Source organism: Notothenia rossii, assembly GCF_949606895.1.
Source record: "Notothenia rossii genome assembly, chromosome: 9".
Taxonomy (NCBI): Eukaryota; Metazoa; Chordata; class Actinopteri; order Perciformes; family Nototheniidae; genus Notothenia; species Notothenia rossii.
In genome coordinates, this window is record NC_136907.1 from 37,811,928 (window position 1) to 37,834,754 (window position 22,827).

Genomic DNA, 22,827 nt, shown 5'->3' on the forward strand with positions numbered 1-22,827 from the left:
TATGACTCACACTGTTAGCACTCTTTCGTTTAGTGCTAATTCAGAGGCTTGGCATTAGACTTGTGTTTTGTTTAGGTAAAAATGGTTCATATCATCAGGTAGCTGACTTTCTTCCCGTTAAGTGGGTATAACACATTCATAGTTTGTTAAATGTTAAGAAGCATTTAAACTTGACACTTACACTTATTGTCAGTGAAAATAATAATAGCAGTTTCTACATCTGTTGTTAAGACTAGAGCTTTTGAAGGAGATTTGAGGTTGCTTGTCTTTCATAACCTTTGATAGTTCTGGGGGCAGGACACCAGGCTTATGAACATTGATTTAGTGTTTTTTTTTGTGGAAATATATTGTAATCCCCAATCCTTCTACAATCCTCTCAAGTACCCCAGGGGTCCTCAAACCCCCGGTTTGGAACCACTGTCCTAACACAGTCGACAACAAGTGATAAATAAACTCTGGGGGAGGACACCCGTAAATGGTCAACCACCGACTACGGATGGACGGGTACCCAGAGCCCAGGTATTAGCATGGTATCGACTGGAAGTGTATGATCAGAGCTACAATTGACACCTGCAGCAACCCCCCCCCCCTCACTCTTTGCAGATGAGGACGGTGTTACTGCGACATAGATATCCTGTGTATCTGGCACCAGCCAGGTAGGCCATCAACTTCAGGTCGTCCCTGTCAGCGTCCACAAAACCCGTCACTGAGATTATCTGATGGAGAGGACAGGCAGACAGCATCAGACATACAATAGTAATATACATAAGACACTGAAAATGACAGAAATGAGCAGAAAGTGAAATAATAAATTAGTATTACTTATGGTCTTAGCCTACAATGCCAAAAAGAAAAAAGGCACTTCCTTGTGTTGGTATATACAGTACACCATCAGATAACACTCATGAATGACAGCAGCAGACATGTGTCGGCTGGACCTACGTGCTGAGAGCAGGGTTTGGCCCCAGGGGGGAAGGCGAAGGGCAGATGTAACGTTCGATGAGGAGGAACCATCCTCTTCCTCTTCAGGACGGTGTTGAGCCAGTGGGCAGTTACACAGCGCTTCCCCTCTCTGAGAGCCTGCCACAGAAAACAGCATAATCATCAACGACACGGACAAAGATGGACAAAAGGTTGCTAGCGTGAACTGTGGACTCGCCGGAGCATTGCAGCGGTGGTAGTACGCAGGCTACTGTCCAGCAGCTGCTGCCTCTCTGTTGGACTCCGGTACTGCACATTACTGACGAGACGTTTCTCAGTGAAACATTCGGGGCTTTTCAGAAAACATCCGGGGCTTGAGCCCAAGTAGCCACCCCCTAGCGCCCCCACTGTCACCGATTAACATCTGAAACTTCTATGTGTTTTAAAAACTCTGGACGGCTAACATCTCGCTGTTACTTAGCCGCCTTAAGCTTAGTAGTTGTGATATTTGCGACCGTGATGTAGATTATTTATAGCAGAAATGTGTGAGACACAGAGCACATTTCCTGCAATTATTTATTTTGGGTCTGCCTACAGAAAAAGTCATCACTGCACCACTCTATTAATGCAAAATGAATGTACACATTACATTGAAGGAAAGTCTCTCGGGAATCGGGTTACATTAATGTAGTTTCTGGACAATTTAGACTTTTTGCACATTACACATTATTCATACCATGCACATTCTTTAAACTTTGTTGTATAGCTCTTTTGTGTTTAAAAAATATATTCAACAAATATCACCAGATTGTTTTCTCTTACTATGTTTACTGTGACTGGTATGCACCTAAACACCAAGAAAAACGTGGGATTCTGATTGGTTAAGACGATCTGCAGTGTTTAACATTGGTAGAGTTCTGTTCTGATAGCACACATTACCTGAACATACATGCTGCTGACTTGACTCTCACACAGCAAGTGTGTGCAGCGGCTGGACAGGGTGGGGTCTACAGCACCCCCACATGCCTGGATCACCTGAGGAAGGGGTTTGGCAAACATGAAATAATCCACAGCAGAATTACATTTTATTCTCCATCTTTGCTTATTGGCACTATTTTAAACACATGTTAGATGCATTAATGTCTTACTCTCTTCCATGTAGCAAGGAGTTGTTTGTCAGCCATCTGTTCTGGGTAGTCAGCAATAGCAAACACACAGCCGAGCAGGAAGCCATCCTGTGGAACTGAGAGTTGGAATAGTAAGAAAGTGAATCTGCAGGTTCTTGTTCTAGTCCTTAATTAATGCGATTAGTTGACTAATTGTTGCACGTATATGATATATTATGATTATTAATATTATGTATAAATATTTTCTCCCAAAATGGTTTCATGGTATGAATTAAATGTACATGTAGAAAGCGAATGAGACCACAGAGTCACAGCGCACCGCACGGACAGGGTTAAGAATTCTTAATGTGTGTTGGAACAAGCAGCGAGGACACACACGGAACATTTAGGTCTAGTTTTTAATCATTCATATCTGAATATAACAACTATAAATACTACACAGGAAACGGAAACACTGAAAATATGCGTCGTCATGGAATTAAAGATTTAAATTATCGTTTTATGAGGTCAGAATGATTATGTAAGGGATAATGTGTAGCGAGGCGTTCATCATCATGAATTATTATACACATTATCCCGCTTATCACATGGCCACTTTCTCAACAAAGTAACAATATGACTCCCAATATTTTTTAAATGCTTTTATGGATTTAGAAAAGGATTTTATTGATTTAAAAAATAGTTGTATGTATTTATTTAAATTGACATGCATCCGCTAAGAAAAATAGTCCGTTGTTACTGTTTGAAAAACGTAGCAACGTCAGGAACTGCTTCGATAGAGTTTTTGAGGTTTTTTTATGATTACAGATTTGAAAACATCGTTGCTTGCTTTAAAAGTAGCACAATTCATTATGTCAAACCTTGGAAAGTATCTAGATATCCCTGCCCTAATGCCAAAGGAACTGGCAACTGAATATGTGTCGCCGTCTGATGTCTATGTCTGGACCGCTGCATAAAAAGGAGGGTTTCTGCCCGTTACTTCTCCGCTGTTTTCTTGTCGCTCTTGTCTTGTCAGTTCGAAAAGCAAACTGCAGTTTGGTTTTCAGCCAAACAGTTAAATCGAACAGAATTCTTTGTGCAGATGTGAGCGTCCTTAACAACGGTCAATAAGTGCTTGACAGCGGTCTGTCTGTTCTGGATTAACAACATCATTATCCATCACACATCCTCTGTTTTATTTATTTGATTTTTTATATAATAATAATAATAATAATGGATTTAATTTGTTAGCGCTTTTACAGGTGCTCAAAGACGCTTTACAGATAATAGTGAAGAGAAAAGAAAAGAGAAGAAAGGAACAACAAATAAATATATAGTTAAAGTTAAAGTCAAATAATACAAAAACAATCACACATTAAAAGCCAGATTGAAGAGGTGAGTTTTTGTGAGTTTTTTTGAAGGTGGTGAGGTTGGTGCAGTCTCTGATGGGTTGTGGGAGTGAGTTCCAGACGGAGGGGGCAGCGACGGAGAAGGCTCTGTCCCCCCAGGTCCGGTGATTGGTGCGGGTGGGGATGGATAGGAGGTTGGCTTCTGATGAGCGGAGGCAGCGGGAAGGGGTGTGGTGGTGCAGCAGGTCTGTGAGGTAGGGGGGGGCCTGGTTGTTGAGGGCTTTGTAAGTAATGAGGAGGACTTTGAAGTGGATTCTTTGACGGACGGGGAGCCAGTGGAGGTTCTGGAGGATGGGAGTGATCTGGTCCCGGGAGCGGGTGTGGGTGAGGAGGCGGGCAGCAGAGTTCTGGATATGTTGGAGTTTATTGAGGAGGTTTGATGGTATGCCATAGAGCAGCGGTTTTCAAAGTGTGAGGCGCGCCTCCCCTGGGGGGCGCCAGAGAGCTTCAGGGGAGGCGCAGCGTGAGACACAAAAGAACGAGAAAAAGACGAGTAAAGTGACACTTGCCCACTTGTGGCTGTCTGTGGAGACCGAATTCCCCCACCTCGCCAAAAAGGCTGTAAAAGTGCTCATTCCCTTCACCTCCACCTACCTGTGTGAGTGCAAGTTTTCCGCATTGACTTTGATCAAAAGCAAGTACCAGTAAAGGCTGCAGCCAGAGTATGATCTGCGTTTATTCCTGTGTGCATCAAAGACGCAGACTCATTGTTCCCACTAAAGTAGGGGTGAGTGTAATGAGGAGGCAAAGTTGACGTTCAGTGTGTTACCGGGAGCATATAAGGATGTATCCACCATGTTGAAAATGTTAAAAAAAAAATGTCTTGAGAACACGGCGTGCGGAAATATACGGGTCGTGCTTCAGCTAGATGTGCCTGTCCTCTGTAAGAAGGTGTCGGCGACTGACATGCAAGGAAGAACGGCTGTCCACAGGCTGTTCCAACTTTAACAACTGTATTAACTTCCAGGGTAGTGAATTGAACATGCAATTGTAATTGGGTGTGTGGTATATTTTCATGCACGGACACGCATGTTCCACAACACACAAACTGAACAACACTCAATTTTCAGATCGCTACCAGCGTCCTTGCGATCTTGTTATAATAACAAGTGCACGTTACTGATGCAATATGGTTGAGACCATTCGGGCTTATTCTAGAGGGGTGCAAGGAATAGTCCAAGTAGTGGGGGAGTTTTATACAATATGTTTAAAACATACAAATAAAAAGGTTTAAAAAAGTTATTGTTTAATGTTTTAAGGAGGTGACGCTACTCAGCCAATCAAATCGGTGCAGTCAGCACGATCGATTCAAACACACACACACAGAGACGAGACAAGAGGAGAGAAACAGTCGGAGTAATTTCAAATGGGGGAAGGTAGACAGCGAAAACAGAGCATTTAATTACATTTTCTCTTACTGGACCTCTTTGAAAGGAAATTGAATACCCCTGCATTATACCAACAACAACAATAATAATAATAATAATAATAACAGCAATAATAATTGGGAGGGGGGGCGCGGCTGTTCTTATGTTCTCTGAGGGGAGGCTCACCTACCCACACTTTGAAAACCCCTGCCATAGAGGATGCTACTGCAGTAGTCGAGTCGTGAACTGATGAATGCATGAATCAGGGTTTCAGCAGCAGAGGAGGAGAGTGATGGGTGGAGACGGGCAATGTTTTTGAGGTGGAAAAAGGCGGTCCTGGTGATGTGATTTATGTGGTGGTTGAATTTGAGCTGACTGTCGAAAATGACTCCGAGGTTGCGGATGTGAGGGGGGGGAGATAGAGTGTGGCTGTCAATGGTGAAGTTGAAATTCTGGATGTCTTTGATACGGGATGGGGGGCCGATGATGATGATGTCTGATTTGGCACTGTTCAGTTGGAGATAGTTTGTTTGCATCCATGCTTTTATTTCTGAGACACAGTTGATGAGAGTGGATATACAGCATTGTCTTGTTTATGTTTCTTATGCTGGTGTTATCTATTGTGTATCTTGTTTTTTATGTGTTTGTACGGCGACCTTGAGAGCCTTGAAAGGCGCCTATATAAAATAAATGAATTATTATTATTATTATTAACTTCAACCTCTCTGTGAAGGTCAGGTTTAATGCTCCTCAGAAACTATTAGAAACAAGTATTTGACAAATAAACAAAACAATTGACAAAACTTTGAACTATGAAATATATTAAACTTTGGTGAGCTTCAGCGGGGTAATGCCATATAGGAGCTCCCTCTCAAATACCCAGGGGTTCAATTGGGCCGGGCTGTCCGGGGCTAAGACCCGGCACATAGGACGATGCTCTGACGTCATCACCCTCACACATTTGTCATATGTTTACAAAAGACGATATATATGTTAAGACTTTTCTCGTTCTTAATATAGACTATATTTAGGGTCGATATGTGTTGACTTTACTTTAAAATAGCAGATCTCTGTGACCGGATATAGTTTGGCTTCGTGAACATGTGTCTCTTCCTTGGAGGAGCAGCATCGCCCGGACTCCGCTGCTCCTCAGCGGCTCCTCCGTACAGAGAGTCTGCACTGCAGCGCTGTGTGTCAGCGACGTGCAGTCAGGGGAGGAACGGATTGGCCATCGGGAGAGTCGGGACTTAAACACCACGGCTTTCTGGCTAGCACTTAGCATGTGGGACCGGACAGCTTCGATCCCCATCAACAGACTCTACCCCCCCCCCAGAGCGGAGCAAGGCAACAAAACTTAAAATAAGAATTAGCATTTTACGGCGCGCTATGCATGGGGCCGCCTTGAGGGAGTTTCCCGACATGTCGTTTCAGTCAAGTAAAGGGTGTTTCATGTTGTCATTGCTGTGGACCTTCTTAATACCTTGGAAAATGCCGTTTACTTTTTAATAGCCTTAATTTTCGCTAAATTGATTTATCAACTTCCGCTGCTGGTTCAACGGACATAAAGGGCTCATCAGAGATCTGCGGTTTTACAGCAGCAGAGCCACAAATCTGCATCTTTGATACTCACAAGCAGTACGTTCTATACACAACCTTAATGGAAGTGAAGGGGAACTCTAAACCGCTTGGATATGTGTCGTCTGGCGTGGCCGACCGTGACCCCATCATGCCAAACTATTTTCTTATGGGGAAGCGGAATGCAACCCTGCCTCAAGCAGAGGTCTTAGTAAAAGGTAAAGTCTACAAGAGACCAGTTGGTGGTGGCGAAGTCCATATGGACTTAGCTTGGCAACTGGAAGGTCACCAGTTCAAGTCCCGGGAAGACCAAGTGCTACCGAGGTGTCCCTGAGCAGGGCACCGTTCCCTATACTGCTCCCCGGGCGGCGTTCATAATGGCAGCCCACTGCTCCTAACACTAGGATGGGTCAAATGCAGAGAAACCATTTGACAATAAAACTGTTTCAGCTTCCTGACATCAAGGACAATACCACAGGCACTTTCCTGTTTTGCACGTTTCCTGCACAAATTACATTACATTACATTGCATTTAGCTGACGCTTTTATCCAAAGCGACTTACAATAAGTGCGTTCGACCAACAAAATACAAACTTGAAGAAAACAGAATCATATAAGTACATCAGGTTTCATAGAGCTAAAACATTTCAAGTGCTACTCAACTGGGGGGGGGGGGCTGTCAATAATTATTCATGTTGTACCGTACGTAACCATCCATGCTCTGGAAATAAAGACATTTCATTCTATCTGATGATTCTGTGCTCTCTGACCGGAGCCCTGCCCACAACCCGTTTAAAGGGGTCCAATACCCAACAACTGCATAAAGATTAGACTTGACAATTACAGTGATGCAAACACAGGTATGGGGAAAAAAGAGAGAACTATTCGAAGCAGGAAAAAAACTGCGTAATATACCATCTGACAAAGGCCTGTGCTATAATGCTTCAATTAATATACTCAGATCAATAGGAGACAGAGATGTTAAGTTATAAATCAAGGGTTTTTATTATTATTTACAGCAGGGGTGGGGAACCTTTTTCCTTTCAATTTTTACAACATCGTCCGAGGGCCGTACATATGATTGAACTCAACCTCTGCTTAAAAAAACTAAAATCACAGCCAATTCATTTGGCCTTTCCTTCATGCTGTGCAAAGAAAAAGCAACCTCTTAATCCAGATATCTCACCATGACTCGCGTATGCATGCATGTGCACGGTGTGGCATGACCACCAAAACAGAAAGATATGGACACAAGATGTGTGCAAATGTATTTAGTATCCATGTGAACATGATTTAAGTGGGGGGGACCTAACCTCCTTTAGGGGGGGTCCGGGGGCATGCTCCCTCGGGAAGATTTTTTTTTTAAATATTTAAGTTAAAAGCATCAATCTGGTGCACTTTGAGAGCAACATGAGGAGATCTATGGATACATCTCTCAACACCCATTTGAAACAGAACTGTAAGCAGATTTTTCTTTTTGGATATTTTACAAATCACTTAGTTTTAACAACTTTTTTGTTACTGTCATATAGTATTTTATACCTGTTTTTCATTTAGTCTCTAATGTCTCATTAATAACTATAATGATCATATCAAGGTGTGCCTTAACCTCACTGAGCTGAGGTTATTTGAGCCTCTCAGGAGAGAGCTCTCTTCCACCTGGTTGTAGAAAAGCTCTTTAAATTTGTTAGCATAGCTAGCTAACCAGATGCTAATAACAACAGATCGCCACTGTGCTTACAACTAAAGATACAGCCACGCAAACACTGCAGCATGTGTACAGCTCCTTATGGGTACTGCAATATTTGAAGAGCTGGAGCGGCGTTCCGGTGCTCTCCGTAAGCACTCTAGTCTAGTCTACACTCCTTTCAGACGAGACATCTTCTTCTTCTTCTTCTCTTGCTTTTGGCGGATTGCAAACAACTTAAAAGGTGCATACCGCCACCTACTGCACATGAGTATGCATAATCACATCATTCCAACTCATTAACCTATGTTCTAATCAAAATTAAATTAAAATAAATCAATCAATCAATAAAACCATTAAGTAAATAAAAAAACAAAAACAAAATAACAAATCTATGTTCTTTCCTGACCTAATGTTAAATTATTTTTCCTACCCCAGTTTCACTCAAGAATTTAAACAGTGCCTTTCTGGTAGCTTTTACTCCCTCTCCTTTTGTTCCCAAAACACCAACCACACTCCACTCCCTCTCTGCCTCTAAGACTTTAGCCTTTAATTGTTCTCTTTCCGCTTTATAGATATCACAATGTAACAATATATGTTCTACATCTTCTTTTACTGCACAGTTCCCACACTTGTTACTGTCACTTTTCCCCATGATATACAGCGTACTATTCAAAGCCGTGTGATTTATTCGGAGTCTAGCCATCATGATTTCCTCCCTTCTGTTTCTTTCTTTATGAATATTAATTGTAATTGTATTTTGTACTTTGTGATAGTCCTTGCCTTTCTGGTCTTTCTCCCACCTTTTCTGCCAGATCTCCATCCCTTTCTTTTTAATGACTGCTTTTCCTTCTCCTTTACCAAGTTGAACTGGTAGTGTTATTTGCTTTTGTAGTGCAGTTTTTGCTAATCTATCAGCACACTCGTTCCCTTTCACCCCCTCATGTGCAGGCACCCAGCAGAACTGAAGATCTATGCCGCTTCTGTGCACTCTTAACAGGCTATGATTCAGTTCTATGAGAATGTCTTCTCTAGTAGTTGTTGTTGATTGTATGCTTTGTAATATGGACAATGAATCTGTACATATAACCACCCTATCTGGTCTGACCTCTTCAACCCACTGCAATCCTATTATTACAGCAAGCATTTCTGCTGTATACACTGATAATTGATCAGATGTTCTTTTTAAAATAGACATTTTAAAGTCTGGGATGTATATGCCAACTCCAACACGCTCTTCCTTGTTCTTAGAGCCATCTGTATAAATTTGCAGGTAATTGTAGTACTTTTTGTTCAGATACATACTTGTTTTAATTCCCACTTCATTTATTTGCCACTCTTTTTTCCTTTCTACAATACTCATATCTATTTTAGCTTCTGGGAACAGCCATGGGGGAACACTGCTAAATTGGGTTGCTTTGGCAAACGTGATATTCTCCACTCCATATGCCCTCGTTCTTTCCTTACTCGTCCAGCCAAACCCACGTCCCTGGAATTTTGCATATTCCCAGCAATCCTGTAATATTCTGTTTGTAATATTTTCTTCTCCACAACCTTGTAGTCTGACCCAGTATGACAGAGCAAGTTTCTCTCTTCTGATCTCCAGAGGTGTCTCTCCTGCTTCTATCAGAACTGCATTAATAGGGGATGACTTTATTGCTCCAATACACAGCCGCAATGCTTTATATTGTATTCTATCAATTTTTAAAAGCGATGTTTTTGCTGCTGCTCCATATACTATACAACCATAGTCTATTGTGGACCTCATAATTGATCTGTAAATGTCTATTAATGCTTGTTTATCTGCGCCCCAGTTGCATCCAGCTACAGCTCGCAATAAATGTAATACTTTTTTGCATTTTGTTTCCACTTGATTAATATGCAGCATTTTCCATGTGTATTTGATATCAAACCACAGTCCTAGGTATTTGAACTCATTCACCTTTGTCATTGGACGCTTTTCCCGCTGCTGGAGAGGACGCTGGCGTTGACTGTTCGCCGCTTCTCCGCCTCTGTCACCCTCTATCACCCTCAACTACCATTCGTTCTTCAATCTTTCGAATTGGACCACTGCCCTGCATTTACACATCTTTAATGCAATGCATTGTTTTTAAAAACATTTTTTTAACTTATTTTGGACTTCTGCCTCCGTTGCTGGCTGTAGCCGGCTGCCCTCACGTAGCCATCAACGTGCCGGGTGGCTATTGCTATCTGCTACATCGCATACTGTCTGTCTCCGTCCCACGCAACAAACGTGGACTCTCTCTGCCTCCTGCCTTCATCTCTGGGGTGCATCTGTCCCGTCCCGCTGCTCACATCCTCCTGCCATGTCGTGGATCTTCCTCGTCTCCACAACAATCCTCCACCTCTGTGAACCTAGCTAGCACGCTAGCTGCTATCTGCTGCTATCTGCTGCTATCTGCTGCTAGCTGCTATCGCTGCTATCGCTGCTATCGCTGCCATCACACTGCTCCCAGCCATTCCGCCTGTCATCATGCTGAAATACTCCATCTCACAGCTGCTGTCATTGACCAACTCCTCCACTCCGTCTTCCATCTCAGTCATCAGACATCTTGGACTCCTTCGTCGACCCCGCTACATTCACCGAAGCATCCGCCGCAGTTTTGTTTACCTTCAGCACGGACAATCCATTGCATCCATCTGCTCCACGCAACGCACTGTTGCACACCTGACGCGTCGTCAGAACGCAACTCCTACGGCTTCTCTTACACTCTCCCCCGCTCACCTACACTCCCAGCTGCACGGAATACCTGGAGCGGATCCCACTCCCCTCCGCCTCCCAACACATATAACAAGCCATTTCTCCCCACCATCAAGCCCCCCTCCTCTGCTCCACTGCCCCCCCTCTCATGCCCACCCCCGCGCTGCTAACCTAGACAACCTCATACCTCTCCAGCCTGCCACCACCCCTACAACCCCCCACTTGACCAATTTTGCCCTTCTAAATATACGGTCACTCAACAATAAAGCCCACATCCTTCACGAACTCATCCTGGACAAATCCATCGACTTCCTTCTGCTCACTGAAAGCTGGCAACAACCCAATGACTTCTTCTCGCTTAATCAAACATCCCCCCCTGGTTTTAATTACATCACTAAACCCCGCCCCTCACGCCGTGGTGGTGGGCTGGCTGTCATCTACAACCAGAACATCCGGACTACAGAACTCACCCTCCCCTCAGTACCATCCTTCGAATTTCTCGCCTTCAAAACCCCTCCCTCACTGACAGTTATCCTCATTTACCGCCCCCCTAAACCACACCCCTCCTTCCTCTCTGATCTCACTGAACTCCTAACCATTGCTTCATCCCTCTCCCCACGTCTGTTACTCCTCGGCGACCTTAACATCCACATGGACTCCACCACCTGCAAACACGCTTCTGAATTTTCCTCCCTTCTGGACAATTTCTCATTTACACAACATGTCACCTTCCCCACCCACGATAAAGGACACATCCTTGACCTTGTCTGCTCCACCAACCTCACAGTACTCGACCTCCACCCCTGCCCCTTTCCCCTCTCTGACCACAAACTCATACAGTTCACCACCGCCTCCCCCGTCCGCCGCCCCCCCCCCATCCAGGAACATCACTTTCCGTAATCTACGCTCTGTTGATCCCCAGCACCTCTCCGACCTGCTATCCTCTTCTCTCCCCCTGGACTCGAACCTCAGCTCACCCGATGATCAACTCAACCACCTTAATTCAACCCTACTCGCCTCCCTCAATAGCTTGGCCCCCCTCAAAAGGAAAAATGTCACTTTTAAAACCTCCTCACCCTGGTTCACCCCTGCACTCCGTAAACTGAAGCAAACCGGCCGCCAGCTTGAACGCCTAACCATGAAATCATCCCTCACAGTTCACCATGATTCCTACACACTCCATCTCACTATCTACAGAGACGCCCTCAATGCCGCAAAATCTGCTTACCTCTCCACCATCTTCATCGACCCCTCCCGTAACCCCAGGACCCTCTTCTCCACCGTCAACAAGCTCCTCAAACCCCGTGCTGACACCCTCTCTTCCTTCACTTCCACATGCAGTTCATTCCTCCAGTTTTTCTGACAAATTCACTGCCATTAATCACTCCCTATCCGCTGCATCTGACACACAAACATCTCCCCCAACATCCACCGCCACAATTCCTCCCTCCATCTCCCTTGACCTCCCGAGCCCTCCTCCCCACGGCATTCTCTCCCAGTTCACTCTGGTTACCCCCCCTGAAATACTCCAACTGATCAGCTCCTCCAAACCCACAACCTGCTCGCTTGACCCTCTACCCACCCCTCTTCTGAAGTCCTGCCTCCCCGTCCTTTGCCCCTACATTGTCAACCTTTTCAACTCCTCCCTGTCCCAAGGAACCGTTCCCTCTGCCTTCAAAACTGCTGCTGTCACTCCCATCCTCAAGAAACCCGGTCTGGATCCCTCCTCCCTCAGTAATTACCGCCCCATCTCCAACCTCACCTTTCTCTCTAAAACAATAGAATGCATCATCTCCAAACAACTCCACCGCCATCTCCAAAAAAATGACCTTTTTGAACCCCTTCAGTCTGGTTTTCGTCCTCACCACAGCACAAAAACGGCACTCATCAAAGTCCTCAATTCCCTCCTCGCCTCTGCTGACACCGGTCCCTCAACATCCTCATCCTCCTTGACCTGAGTGCAGCCTTCGATACCGTGAGCCACACCATCCTGCTTACCCGACTCCGGGATATCGGTATCGAAGGTACTGCACTCAGGTGGCTCCAGTCCTACCTCTCCGACAGATCCCACTTCATCTCCCTCAACAATCACTCCTCTACCACAGCTTCAGTCACCCAAGGTGTTCCCCAAGGTTCAGTACTCGGCCCCCTCCTCTTCCTCATCTACATCCTCCCCCTTGGTCAGATTCTCCGCCATCACAACCTGGACTTTCACTGCTATGCTGACGACACACAGATCTACCTCAGCACCAAATCCCCCCACAACCCCCCTCTCACATACATCGAATCCTGTCTGACTGCAATAAAATCCTGGATGCAACACAACTTCCTCAAACTCAACAGCAATAAAACTGAACTCCTCCTCATCGGCTCCAAATCCACTCTCAGCAAAACCCCCAACCTGACACTCACCATCGATGGCACCCCTGTTTCCCCCTCCACCCAGGCACGTAACCTTGGCGTGATATTCGACCCCACCCTCTCCCTCGACCCCCACATCCGCCAAGTTGTAAAAACCACATTTTTCCACCTCCCAATATCGCCAAACTCCGTCCCTCTCTCACCCGCCCCGCAGCTGAGCGACTCATTCACGCCTTCATCTCCTCCCGCCTTGACTATTGCAACTCACTCCTCTTCGGCATCAGCACAACATCCCTCAACAGACTCCAGCGTGTCCAGAACGCAGCCGCCAGACTCCTCACCCACACCAAATCATGGCATCACATCACCCCGGTCCTCAAACAACTCCACTGGCTTCCCGTCTCACACCGCATTCACTACAAACTCCTGGTCCTCACCTATAAAGCCCTCCACCATCTGGCCCCCCCCTACCTCACTGACCTCCTCATCCTCTACCAACCACCCCAGTCCCTCAGATCCACCTCAGCCGGTTTGCTCTCAATCCCCAAGGCCAAACTCCGGAGCTTTGGGGACAGAGCCTTCTTTGTGGCAGCCCCGAAGCTCTGGAACTCCCTCCCCCAAGACCTCCGTGAGTCTGATTCCCTCACCCTGTTCCAGTCCCGTCTCAAAACCCACCTCTTCAACTCTGCTTATCCTTAAACCCGCCCCTCCCCCCTCTGAACCAACATCCTCCTGACTGCTTTTCTGTTTCTGTTTTGTTTTTGTCTTTGTTTGTGTTTTTGTTCTTGTTTTGTTTGTCGACCTGACTCATAATGTAAAGCGTCTTTGGGTCTAGAAAAGCGCTATATAAATCCCATTTATTATTATTATTATTATTATTATTATTATTATTATATAGTGTTAGCTGTTGGCCATCAATCTTGCGTTTGTTTGTAAATACCATGTAGCATGACTTGCTTTCTGACATTTTGAATCCCCAGTTATATGACCACCTCTCCACTTTTGTAATCGCTCTAGCTATATTCTCCATTACGTATGGTGCATTTCTTCCCCTCATCCAAATAGCCCCATCATCTGCGTACAGAGCCGATTGTATGCATGTGTCTAAGCATGTAAATATATCATTAATCATGATGTTAAATAATATTGGACTGACTGCACTCCCTTGGGGAATACCATTTTCTATTTCAAAATAGTTGGAAATATCTGCTCCAACCTTTACTCTAAATGTCCTGTCTGTTAAAAAGGCCCTTACCCAATTGTACATTCTCCCTCCAATACCCATTCGATCAGTAACCCATCCCTCCACATAGAGTCATACGCCTTTTCAATGTCAAAGTACACTATTGCCATTATCTCTTTATTTTTCAATGTTTTTTCCACATCGTTACTCACTCTTACTAGCGCATCTATTGTGGAACGCCCTTTACGAAATCCGCTCTAAAAACTACTCAGCAGCCCTTTCTGTTCCAGTACATGTGAGAGCCTACGGACAATGATCTTTTCCATCCATTTACATAGGTGTGATGTAAGAACTATTAGTCTGTAGTTACTAGGGTTAGCTGTATCTTTCCCTGGCTTATTGAATGGTAGCACGATTGCTGTTTTCCACACACTTGGCATATCTCCTTCTCTCCAGATTTTTCAGACGAGACATAACCACGTGAAGACACGTTACGCTCGTGTTGTGTTCAAGGAACCTGTCCTTGGCCAGGAAAAACAGGCACTTGCTTGTTTAATTATTTTGCGTATTATTATTTTAAATCTAGATTTCTTCTTCTTTTTTGAAGTGATAAGTTGTCCGTCAGTAGGACGGACTAACGGACGGAGGGACCCCCTCCCCCCCAAAACGAAAACTCTTCGGTTCTCCACGAATTACACAATTCACCCAAAGCAGCGTTAAAAAAGCGGGAGGCGCCGAAAAGCGACTAATTTGCATCACTGCAATTAACTTTAGCCTGTTGTTAGCGAAAAGTGATTCTCTGAGTGTACTTCAGACTTGCTTTTAATCTGTAATACATTTTGTGTTTTATATATTTTAAGTGTGTTGTTTTCAGGGCTCGACATTAAGGACTGCCCGATGGCCCGGGGCCATCTAATATTTAGCTCGGGCAATGAAGCCTCACCTGCTGGTTGCCCGATCGGGCAATCTATTATTCCAGTATCATGCAGCTCGCGGATCCAGCAATGAGTGACCCGACAGTAAAACTAAACATATCTATAACTAGTTTAGGTAGTTTGAGAGGTAATTAAAATAGCTACGTGTGATATTCTAACCTGAAGAGTGTGTTTTGTCCGCTCACCGCTGCATGTGATCATGCAGAGCTGCGTGTCGACTCGTCAGCAGCAGCTGATCTCTCTCTCCCGTCAGATTAGACTTCATTCGCGCTTATGTCCATATCGATCAGATCCAGTTAGTTCTAGCTAATGATAGGACTACCTGCTTATTAAAAGACACCGAAACAATAAGTGTCGCTATGCAACTGGGTGGGGCCACAAAGTATAGCGCAGCATTATGCATTTGTTTACATGCCCACCGGAACCCCGAGGCATTACCAACAGATCAACGCACAATCGACCCATACAGGACATCTCTTTCTCCACATTAAGTGTTAGACATTAGAATTGACTATTCTTGTCTGTCAAATACTCTTCTTGTCTGTCACATAAGTGGCGCAACTGAAGCGGTATTGCGCTAAAGGGAAATTATTTTGATCAAAGAGATTTAGATTTGCCGGCTAACGGGAACTCTGAAATCGCCATTTTGTATGCTTCGCGGATGCGCTCGGCTCCTCTCGACTGCTGCTCGGGTCTGCTCGTTCAGCTTCCGGATGAGGAGGCATTCGTTCGACCAACTTACAGTAGATAACATTACAAACATTTTTAACAGGGGCCATAATAGTGTAAATAATGTTTGTTTTGGCAGTTACAACTGAATGTAATGTTTTCTACTTTTTTAGATGGGAAGGCATTTGCCTTCATCAGATGGAAAGTGTCTTGACCAACAACTTAAGTATTTTTTATAGCTATGCAGGGCATGCAAGCGAGCTAACACAAACAAGAACAAACAAACAAGTGAAATGAAGAATAAAATTGAAATTGTACAATATAATATTGTGGTGGTTCATCTTATAATTCAGTCGAGAGAATGCACCAGACTAGGGGAGGCCCCCCAAACCCTTCGTGCCATTTGGTCCGCGCGCATTTTTCAGGGCAATCTCTATTGGGCTCAGGGCTATCTGTAAATTAGCTTAGATGGTCCAAAGGGCCATCTCCCAAAATCCTTAATGTCATGCACTGGTTTTAATTATGTTTTTATGAAGTTTTACTCTGGAAAGTGTCTGTGAGTTTCTAGAAAAGCGTTCTATAAATAAAATGTATTATTATTATTATTGTTATTACTCACTTTCTTGACCGGGCTCGTGTCCGAACAGCTGGGAGATGTGTGGAGTCTGCTGTAGCTGCGGCTGCAGGGCGGTCTGCTGCTGGGTCAGCTGGTTCTGCTGTTGCAGAGCCTGCTGCTGCTGATGATTCTGTAGGTGCTGCTGCTGCTGCATCTGCTGCATGTGTTGCTGCTGCTGCAGGAAATGCTGCTGCTGTTGCTGCTGCTGCAGATGCTGTTGGTGTAGCTGCTGATGATTCTGCTGCTGCTGCTGCTGCTGTTGCTGCTGCTGCTGCTGCTGTAACATCTGCATGCGTTGCTGTTGTTGGAACTGCTGCAGCTGCTGTTGCAGAGCCTGTTGCTGCTGTAGCTGCTGCAACCCAGGCCGGAGGAGCTGCTGGGGCCGAAGCTGCTGCTGGGAGAAAGCATGTTGTTGTTGTTGCTGCTGCTGTTGTTGTTGTTGCTGTGTAATCATCTGCTGTTGGTGAATTTGCTGCTGCTGTTGTTGCAAAAACTGTTGCTGCTGTTGGGGTAACTGTGCAAACCCTTGTTGTGGAACCTGTGGCTGTTGCTGCTGTTGGTGGTGTAGCTGCATCATTTGATGCTGCTGCTGCTGGAGGTGCATCATGGGATGTTGCGGTTGCTGTGGTAACTGTTGCTGCTCAGCTGCCTGGTGTGACTGTTGCAGTAACTGCTGCTGCTCTGCTGTAAGGGGCTGGCCGGCCAGTTTAGACGGGAAGAGAAGAGGGTTGGTACTGTTAGGGGTTTGAGCATGGCTCTGATTGGTCTGTTGCTCCAATGGCTTTGTCTGATTGGCTGTCAGATTCTGGATGATCTGCAACAGAGGAGGACAAGGGAGAATTAGCAATGTAGAAAGGTCCCAACGATATCAGTGTGGTAATTTGGTGTCATTGTTTGTTTACATTCATTAATTGTACAATTACAGCAGGCAGGGATTTTCTTACATGTGCTACGTTGGCAGGTCGATTGGCTGGCTGCATGTCAGAGTTGTTGGTTATGTTGCGGAGGGTTCTAGCAGCTGGGCTCCACCCAGGGACGCCCTCTGGAACTGGTAAACCTACATATCAGACAGAGGTGAAACGTTAATTTACAGCATACTGGGTTAGAAATATGTAATACCTTCAATAAAAAAGTTCTGCCATTGATCCCATTAACCTTCTGGAATAGGAGGTGGAGTAAGTGGAGAAATCTGCCAGTAGACTGGACTGAAAAACGAGCTCCACTTCAAAGACATTCATCACAAAATCTGACATCATGGTCTGACAGAGTGAGGCCTCTTTGAGCTGTCAATGTTACTTCGGCCCAATCCCAAACCATGCCCTACACCCTACCCCTACACACTCCCCCTCCGTGACGAAGTGAACTCTATGGAGTGACACTCGCAGCTCAACGAGGCTCCCCCCTGTCAGATGGAGGGTATAAAAGCAAGCTTTGGGACGGCCTCCCCTCACTCCGGCAGAAACAGGAAATGCCGTAACTGTATGTAACAACGGTTTCAAATCAGCATCTCTTCGACAAAAAATTTCAATTAATAACTCAAATAAAACTCCTAACATCTTTCATTGTGTTTCAAAGCTCTTTTAGTTTTAAACCTGATGTTTATAAGCTTCTTAGTTTTTGCAACAGTCTGTAAATATACACAACTTTATAATAAAATGCACACATTTACCTTTTTCTAGACTAAACAAAGGTATGATCCTAAGTGAATTAACATATGAGGTTATCATGAGGTTGTTAACATCGCAGTTTATCAGTGGATGTTTGCTGGAACTACTTGTTAACAGCTTGTTTCCTGACAGACACACAAAGCGTGACTCCGGTCAGGTAGAGACCGGTCTCAAGTCAGCTCCGCTGCAGACTCGCTGTTTGAGGGCTTGATAGCCCACTCCCCCTCCACACCGCTCCACACTCGTTGGTTTGGAACAGCCCTCAATATGGCGGACCCTACGCGTGAACGCGCAAACGGAGGGGTAGTGTGTAGGGGGCGGTTTGGGATTGGGCCTCAATGATGTAGCAGGGCTTTAAACGGGGATGAAGGGCTGTATGTAGGAGGAAGTGTGCAGCCTGTGGATGGTGTACAGCAGTGGTTCTCAAACTTTTTTCAATAATGTAACCCCTTATCGGCGCAAAAACAATGTTAGGGAAAAAAGCCTATATAAAGGGGTACAGTACAGCGCTGCACCATCAGTGTCTGATTTATTAAAACAACAACATTGTAACTGAGAAACACTTAAATGCTACATTTCAAAGGTTTACGATCCATCACTAAATTCACGGCAAACCAATTTTAACATAATGCAATAAAACTAAGACGACATTAGTTGCATTGAACTGATCTTTTTAATAAGTTGTACTTACAATGTAGTGAGAAACATGGGCTTGTGCTTCACTGAGGACATTGTCATTCTGACAGGGAGGCTAACTGCAGTTATTACACTTAGCGTTTTGAAATATGTGTAACTCTGTTCATATAAAACCCACACTGCTCAAACTTCCTTACTTTTCCTAAAATTAGTATATTTATTTATGTATTTATTTTGGGGCGTGGGGAATGAAGAGAACAAAATATATGAGCATTCATACCTATAACGGCCAGACGGGATTTTGACCCCTCATATAAACATATGCATAATGCTGCACTATACTTTGCGGCCACACACTGTTGCCAAGCAACGCTTATTGTTTAGGTGTCCTTTGATAAGCAGGCAGTCATATCTTTAGCTAGACTAGCTAGATCTGATGGATATAAACATAAAAGCGAGTGAAGTCTAATCTGACAGGAGAGAGAGATCAGCTGCTGCTGACGGAGACACACGCAGCTCTGCTCTACATGATCACCTGCAGCTCTACATGATGCAGCTCTATGATCTGACCTGCAGCTCTGTCCGCTGTGACGGACCGGTGAGCGGAGCAAAAACACACACTAAGAGTTAGAACATCACACTTAGCTATTTGATCTACTCTGGAACTAGCTCAACTAGTTATAAATATGTTTATTCTTTACTGTCGGGTCACTTATTACAGGTTCAGCGAGCTGCACGAGACTGACGGGCTGTCAGGAGAGGGAGAGGAAAAGAGAACACCCCGTTTATTTTTACCATTTTATTATCCAGAATTACGGTAAACTTTTTAATAAAGTAGTTAACCTACTAGTAGTTTGTTTAAATGTATTACTTATTTTGTTTTTTTCATTAACATAAAATAAATCTCACGTACTCCCTGCAGTACTCCAGCGTACCCCTAGTGGTCCGCGTACCCCCATTTGAGAACCACTGGTGTAGACTGACCTGGCTGTATGGCGTGAGTGATAGCGGCGGCAGCAGCAGAGCGAGCCTCAGCAGACGTAGCAGCTGCGCTGCCGGGGACCGGAGGCACAGTGGCACACAGGTTGATCAGCCCACTGCCTGTGGACGGCGCTGGTTCTTTGTTGCCGGGTGGCCCCCCTCGCCGTCTGGCTGTGCCGCTGGAAATAGGGGGCGTTGGGGTGACGACCTCTGCAGGGGTCCAGTTCAGGTTGGGGCCTTCCTTTTCTGTGGAGGAGTCGTCGTCGGAGTCGTCGAACATGCGCTCGCTGCGGCGGTCAGCTTTGCGGGGGGAGCTCGGGGAGACGGAGTTCAGTCTTTTAGGTCCCGGACGTCGGCGGGGGCTGGACTCCTCACCAGACGAGCCGCCACTAGACATCCTGGAACGCCGGGGGCTGAAGCTTCCGTCTGAATGGTAGCGCTGGTCATATGAGTCAGCTTCACTGTCCTCCTCCTCAGGCTCTATGTACGTGAGTCTGGGGTGATAGAGCAACTCATCCTTCTTGATTTTTTCTGTGAAAGAGGAAAAAGGAGAGTTGTCACAATTATAGTTCATAATTTCAAGTCTTGTAGTGTTCAGCTGCCAAAGCACTGCAGATTGAAATGAGCTTTAAAGATCTCCTATCATGCTATTTTTAGGCATATATTATGGGTCTCAGATATATAAAAATATATAAAAACATGTCTATGATGTGTTTTGCTGAAAATACCAAACAGATAGGAAGGATTTCTAAAATAGAAATCCCTCTATCCCAGCCCTGTTAGAGAAACGCAGATTGTGGGTCCATAGCTATACAAAATAAAAAAGAGGAGGCGGAGCTAATGCCTGCTCACAATTACCCGGCAGCTACAGTTAAATTCTGCCGTGATTAAACGCCATCATGTTCCAAACTACTTCAAGGATTATTTCTGAAACAGTATGGAGCTCAAACTCTTTTTCTCTCTCAGGTTTACCACAAGGTGAGTTCCTTTTTTTAATGTAATGTAAACAAAGACCATATTACGTCCAAAACACATCAGGCATTGTTTCTGAAAGCAACTTTCTGATAGTGCCGTGGGTCCGCATGTCCGATATGACGTAAATCACGTCATATTGGACATTACCCACGCAAATCTGGATCAGCTCTGTTGTATTCCCGTTTTGAGAGATTTGGGTAGGAAAAGAGAGTGTGTTTTATTTTCTGACACTTTGTGAGTTCCCTGACACACCGGGGACACATATCTTTTAATGCTGTCAAAATTATCGCGTTAACGTCGATAATTAATTTTTTTGAATTAATTGCTTTAAAATATTTAACGCATTTAACGCATGCGTAGAATGGCCTGCTCCATACTGGGGTAGGCTACACAGCCATACCAAGAAATGGATTAGCACCACCTTAGCCCCACCATGAAAAATGAAGTTAGCCAACTCGCGCGGAGTAAATTGCACAGACAGCAGCTAGTAAGATTGATTTCAGTAGCCACTTGTCTGGAAATACCGAAGACTAGAAATCGTCTTCTCTATAGAACATCTTTGATCATGTCTTCTGGCCAATCAGAATCAAGATAACGGCGTGGTGTTGTTGCAGAAAGTCCCGACGGATACTAATTTTCCACGATCATTTGGAAATAAAGTCTTTAAAAATCAGACTATGTGATTTTCTAGATATTTTTTCTCATTTTGTCTCTCATAGTTGAGGTATACCTAGGATGAAAATTACAGGCCTCTCATCTTTTTAAGTGGGAGAACTTGCACAATTGGTGGCTGACTAAATACTTTTTTGCCTCACTGTATATATATATCGTTTTAGTTCATTTTATTAAATCTTTCAATTCTGTAATAGAAAAGTAATCATATTAAAGGTTTGGACTGTTGTATGGCTGCAACAAACGACTAATTTGATGATCGATTAATCTATCGATTAATGAAACGATTAATCGACTATTCGGACTATTACTGTATGCCTTGCACAATTTCTCAAACGCTCTTATTTAGCCATCAACTTGTAGATTTAGCTTGAGGTTGTTTTAGGCATGTGGAAACTAACAATGAAGACAATAAAGATGAATACTTGATTCAAAAATACATATATTATTGAATTAACTAAACACATTTTGAACAAAATTAACATTGCTTTTTATTTAAATTAAATAAATAATATTTCACATCAAAAGAAACCACAGTGTTTTAACAAATCGTATTAAATAATGTGATGACAGAACTGTAAACAGAATAGCTGAAACTTTAACAAATAAATAACTCAGTTACCTCTAATCAATAACCCATGTTTGTATAATGTAGTTAACTCCGTGTGTTGCTGCTAGCATACACACCTGACGTGGAAACGTTACTCGTGGATGGGGCTACAGAGCTACTAGAAAGACAGTCGAATCCGGTGCATTCCTCCGTCTGAATGTGGTGCACTTTTGCTAAATGTTTAGACAAATTGCTCGTGTTACCGCCCTTACATGCTAAACTCTTATTGCACTTTTTGGACGAGCATTGTCCACATCGAGACGGGTAAAGTTTAACCACACCTCTGAGCGCGTTTTCTCCACCATCTCTGCAGTGTGTTGCTGCATGTAGCAGCTGCGTGTGTGTAAACTGCCCCGCCCCCTCGCACACAGACGGGGAAGAGAGATCTCGTCCGGACGCATTTGTTTGTCTTTTTGCATATTAGAAACGAGTTGGCGACACTAAGACTGCGATATAATGTTTTTGTAGCAATAATACATGACATATATATTTTAAATATCTCCAGTACCGATAAAAAGAACAATAACGTTGGAGCTTAACTGCGCGTAAAACACACGTGATGACATCACCAACGAATCGACGACTGAATTAGTTGGCAACTAATTTGGTAATCGATTTTAATCGATTAAGTCGATTAGTTGTTGCACCCCTAGACTGTTGGTGGTTCAAAACAAGTAACCCGAGTACATGACCTTGGGAAGTGGGAAACTATAACAGGCATATCATCGAATCTTT

General features: G+C 44.3%; 1 protein-coding gene across 2 annotated transcripts in view; it reads right to left on the reverse strand.

The window, feature by feature from the left end:
- The window catches only part of paxip1 (PAX interacting (with transcription-activation domain) protein 1), a 45,915-nt gene that overhangs the window by 11,960 nt on the left and 11,128 nt on the right, over positions 1-22,827 (reverse strand). For both annotated transcript variants that reach the window (XM_079648831.1, XM_079648832.1), the window contains 7 exons: positions 19,839-20,366; positions 17,496-17,608; positions 16,555-17,365; positions 2,070-2,164; positions 1,861-1,956; positions 943-1,080; positions 595-716 (listed from right to left, as the gene is read on the reverse strand). In XM_079648831.1, coding sequence (XP_079504957.1) covers positions 595-716; positions 943-1,080; positions 1,861-1,956; positions 2,070-2,164; positions 16,555-17,365; positions 17,496-17,608; positions 19,839-20,366 — 1,903 coding nt within the window. The remainder of the gene's footprint in view (positions 1-594; positions 717-942; positions 1,081-1,860; positions 1,957-2,069; positions 2,165-16,554; positions 17,366-17,495; positions 17,609-19,838; positions 20,367-22,827) is intronic.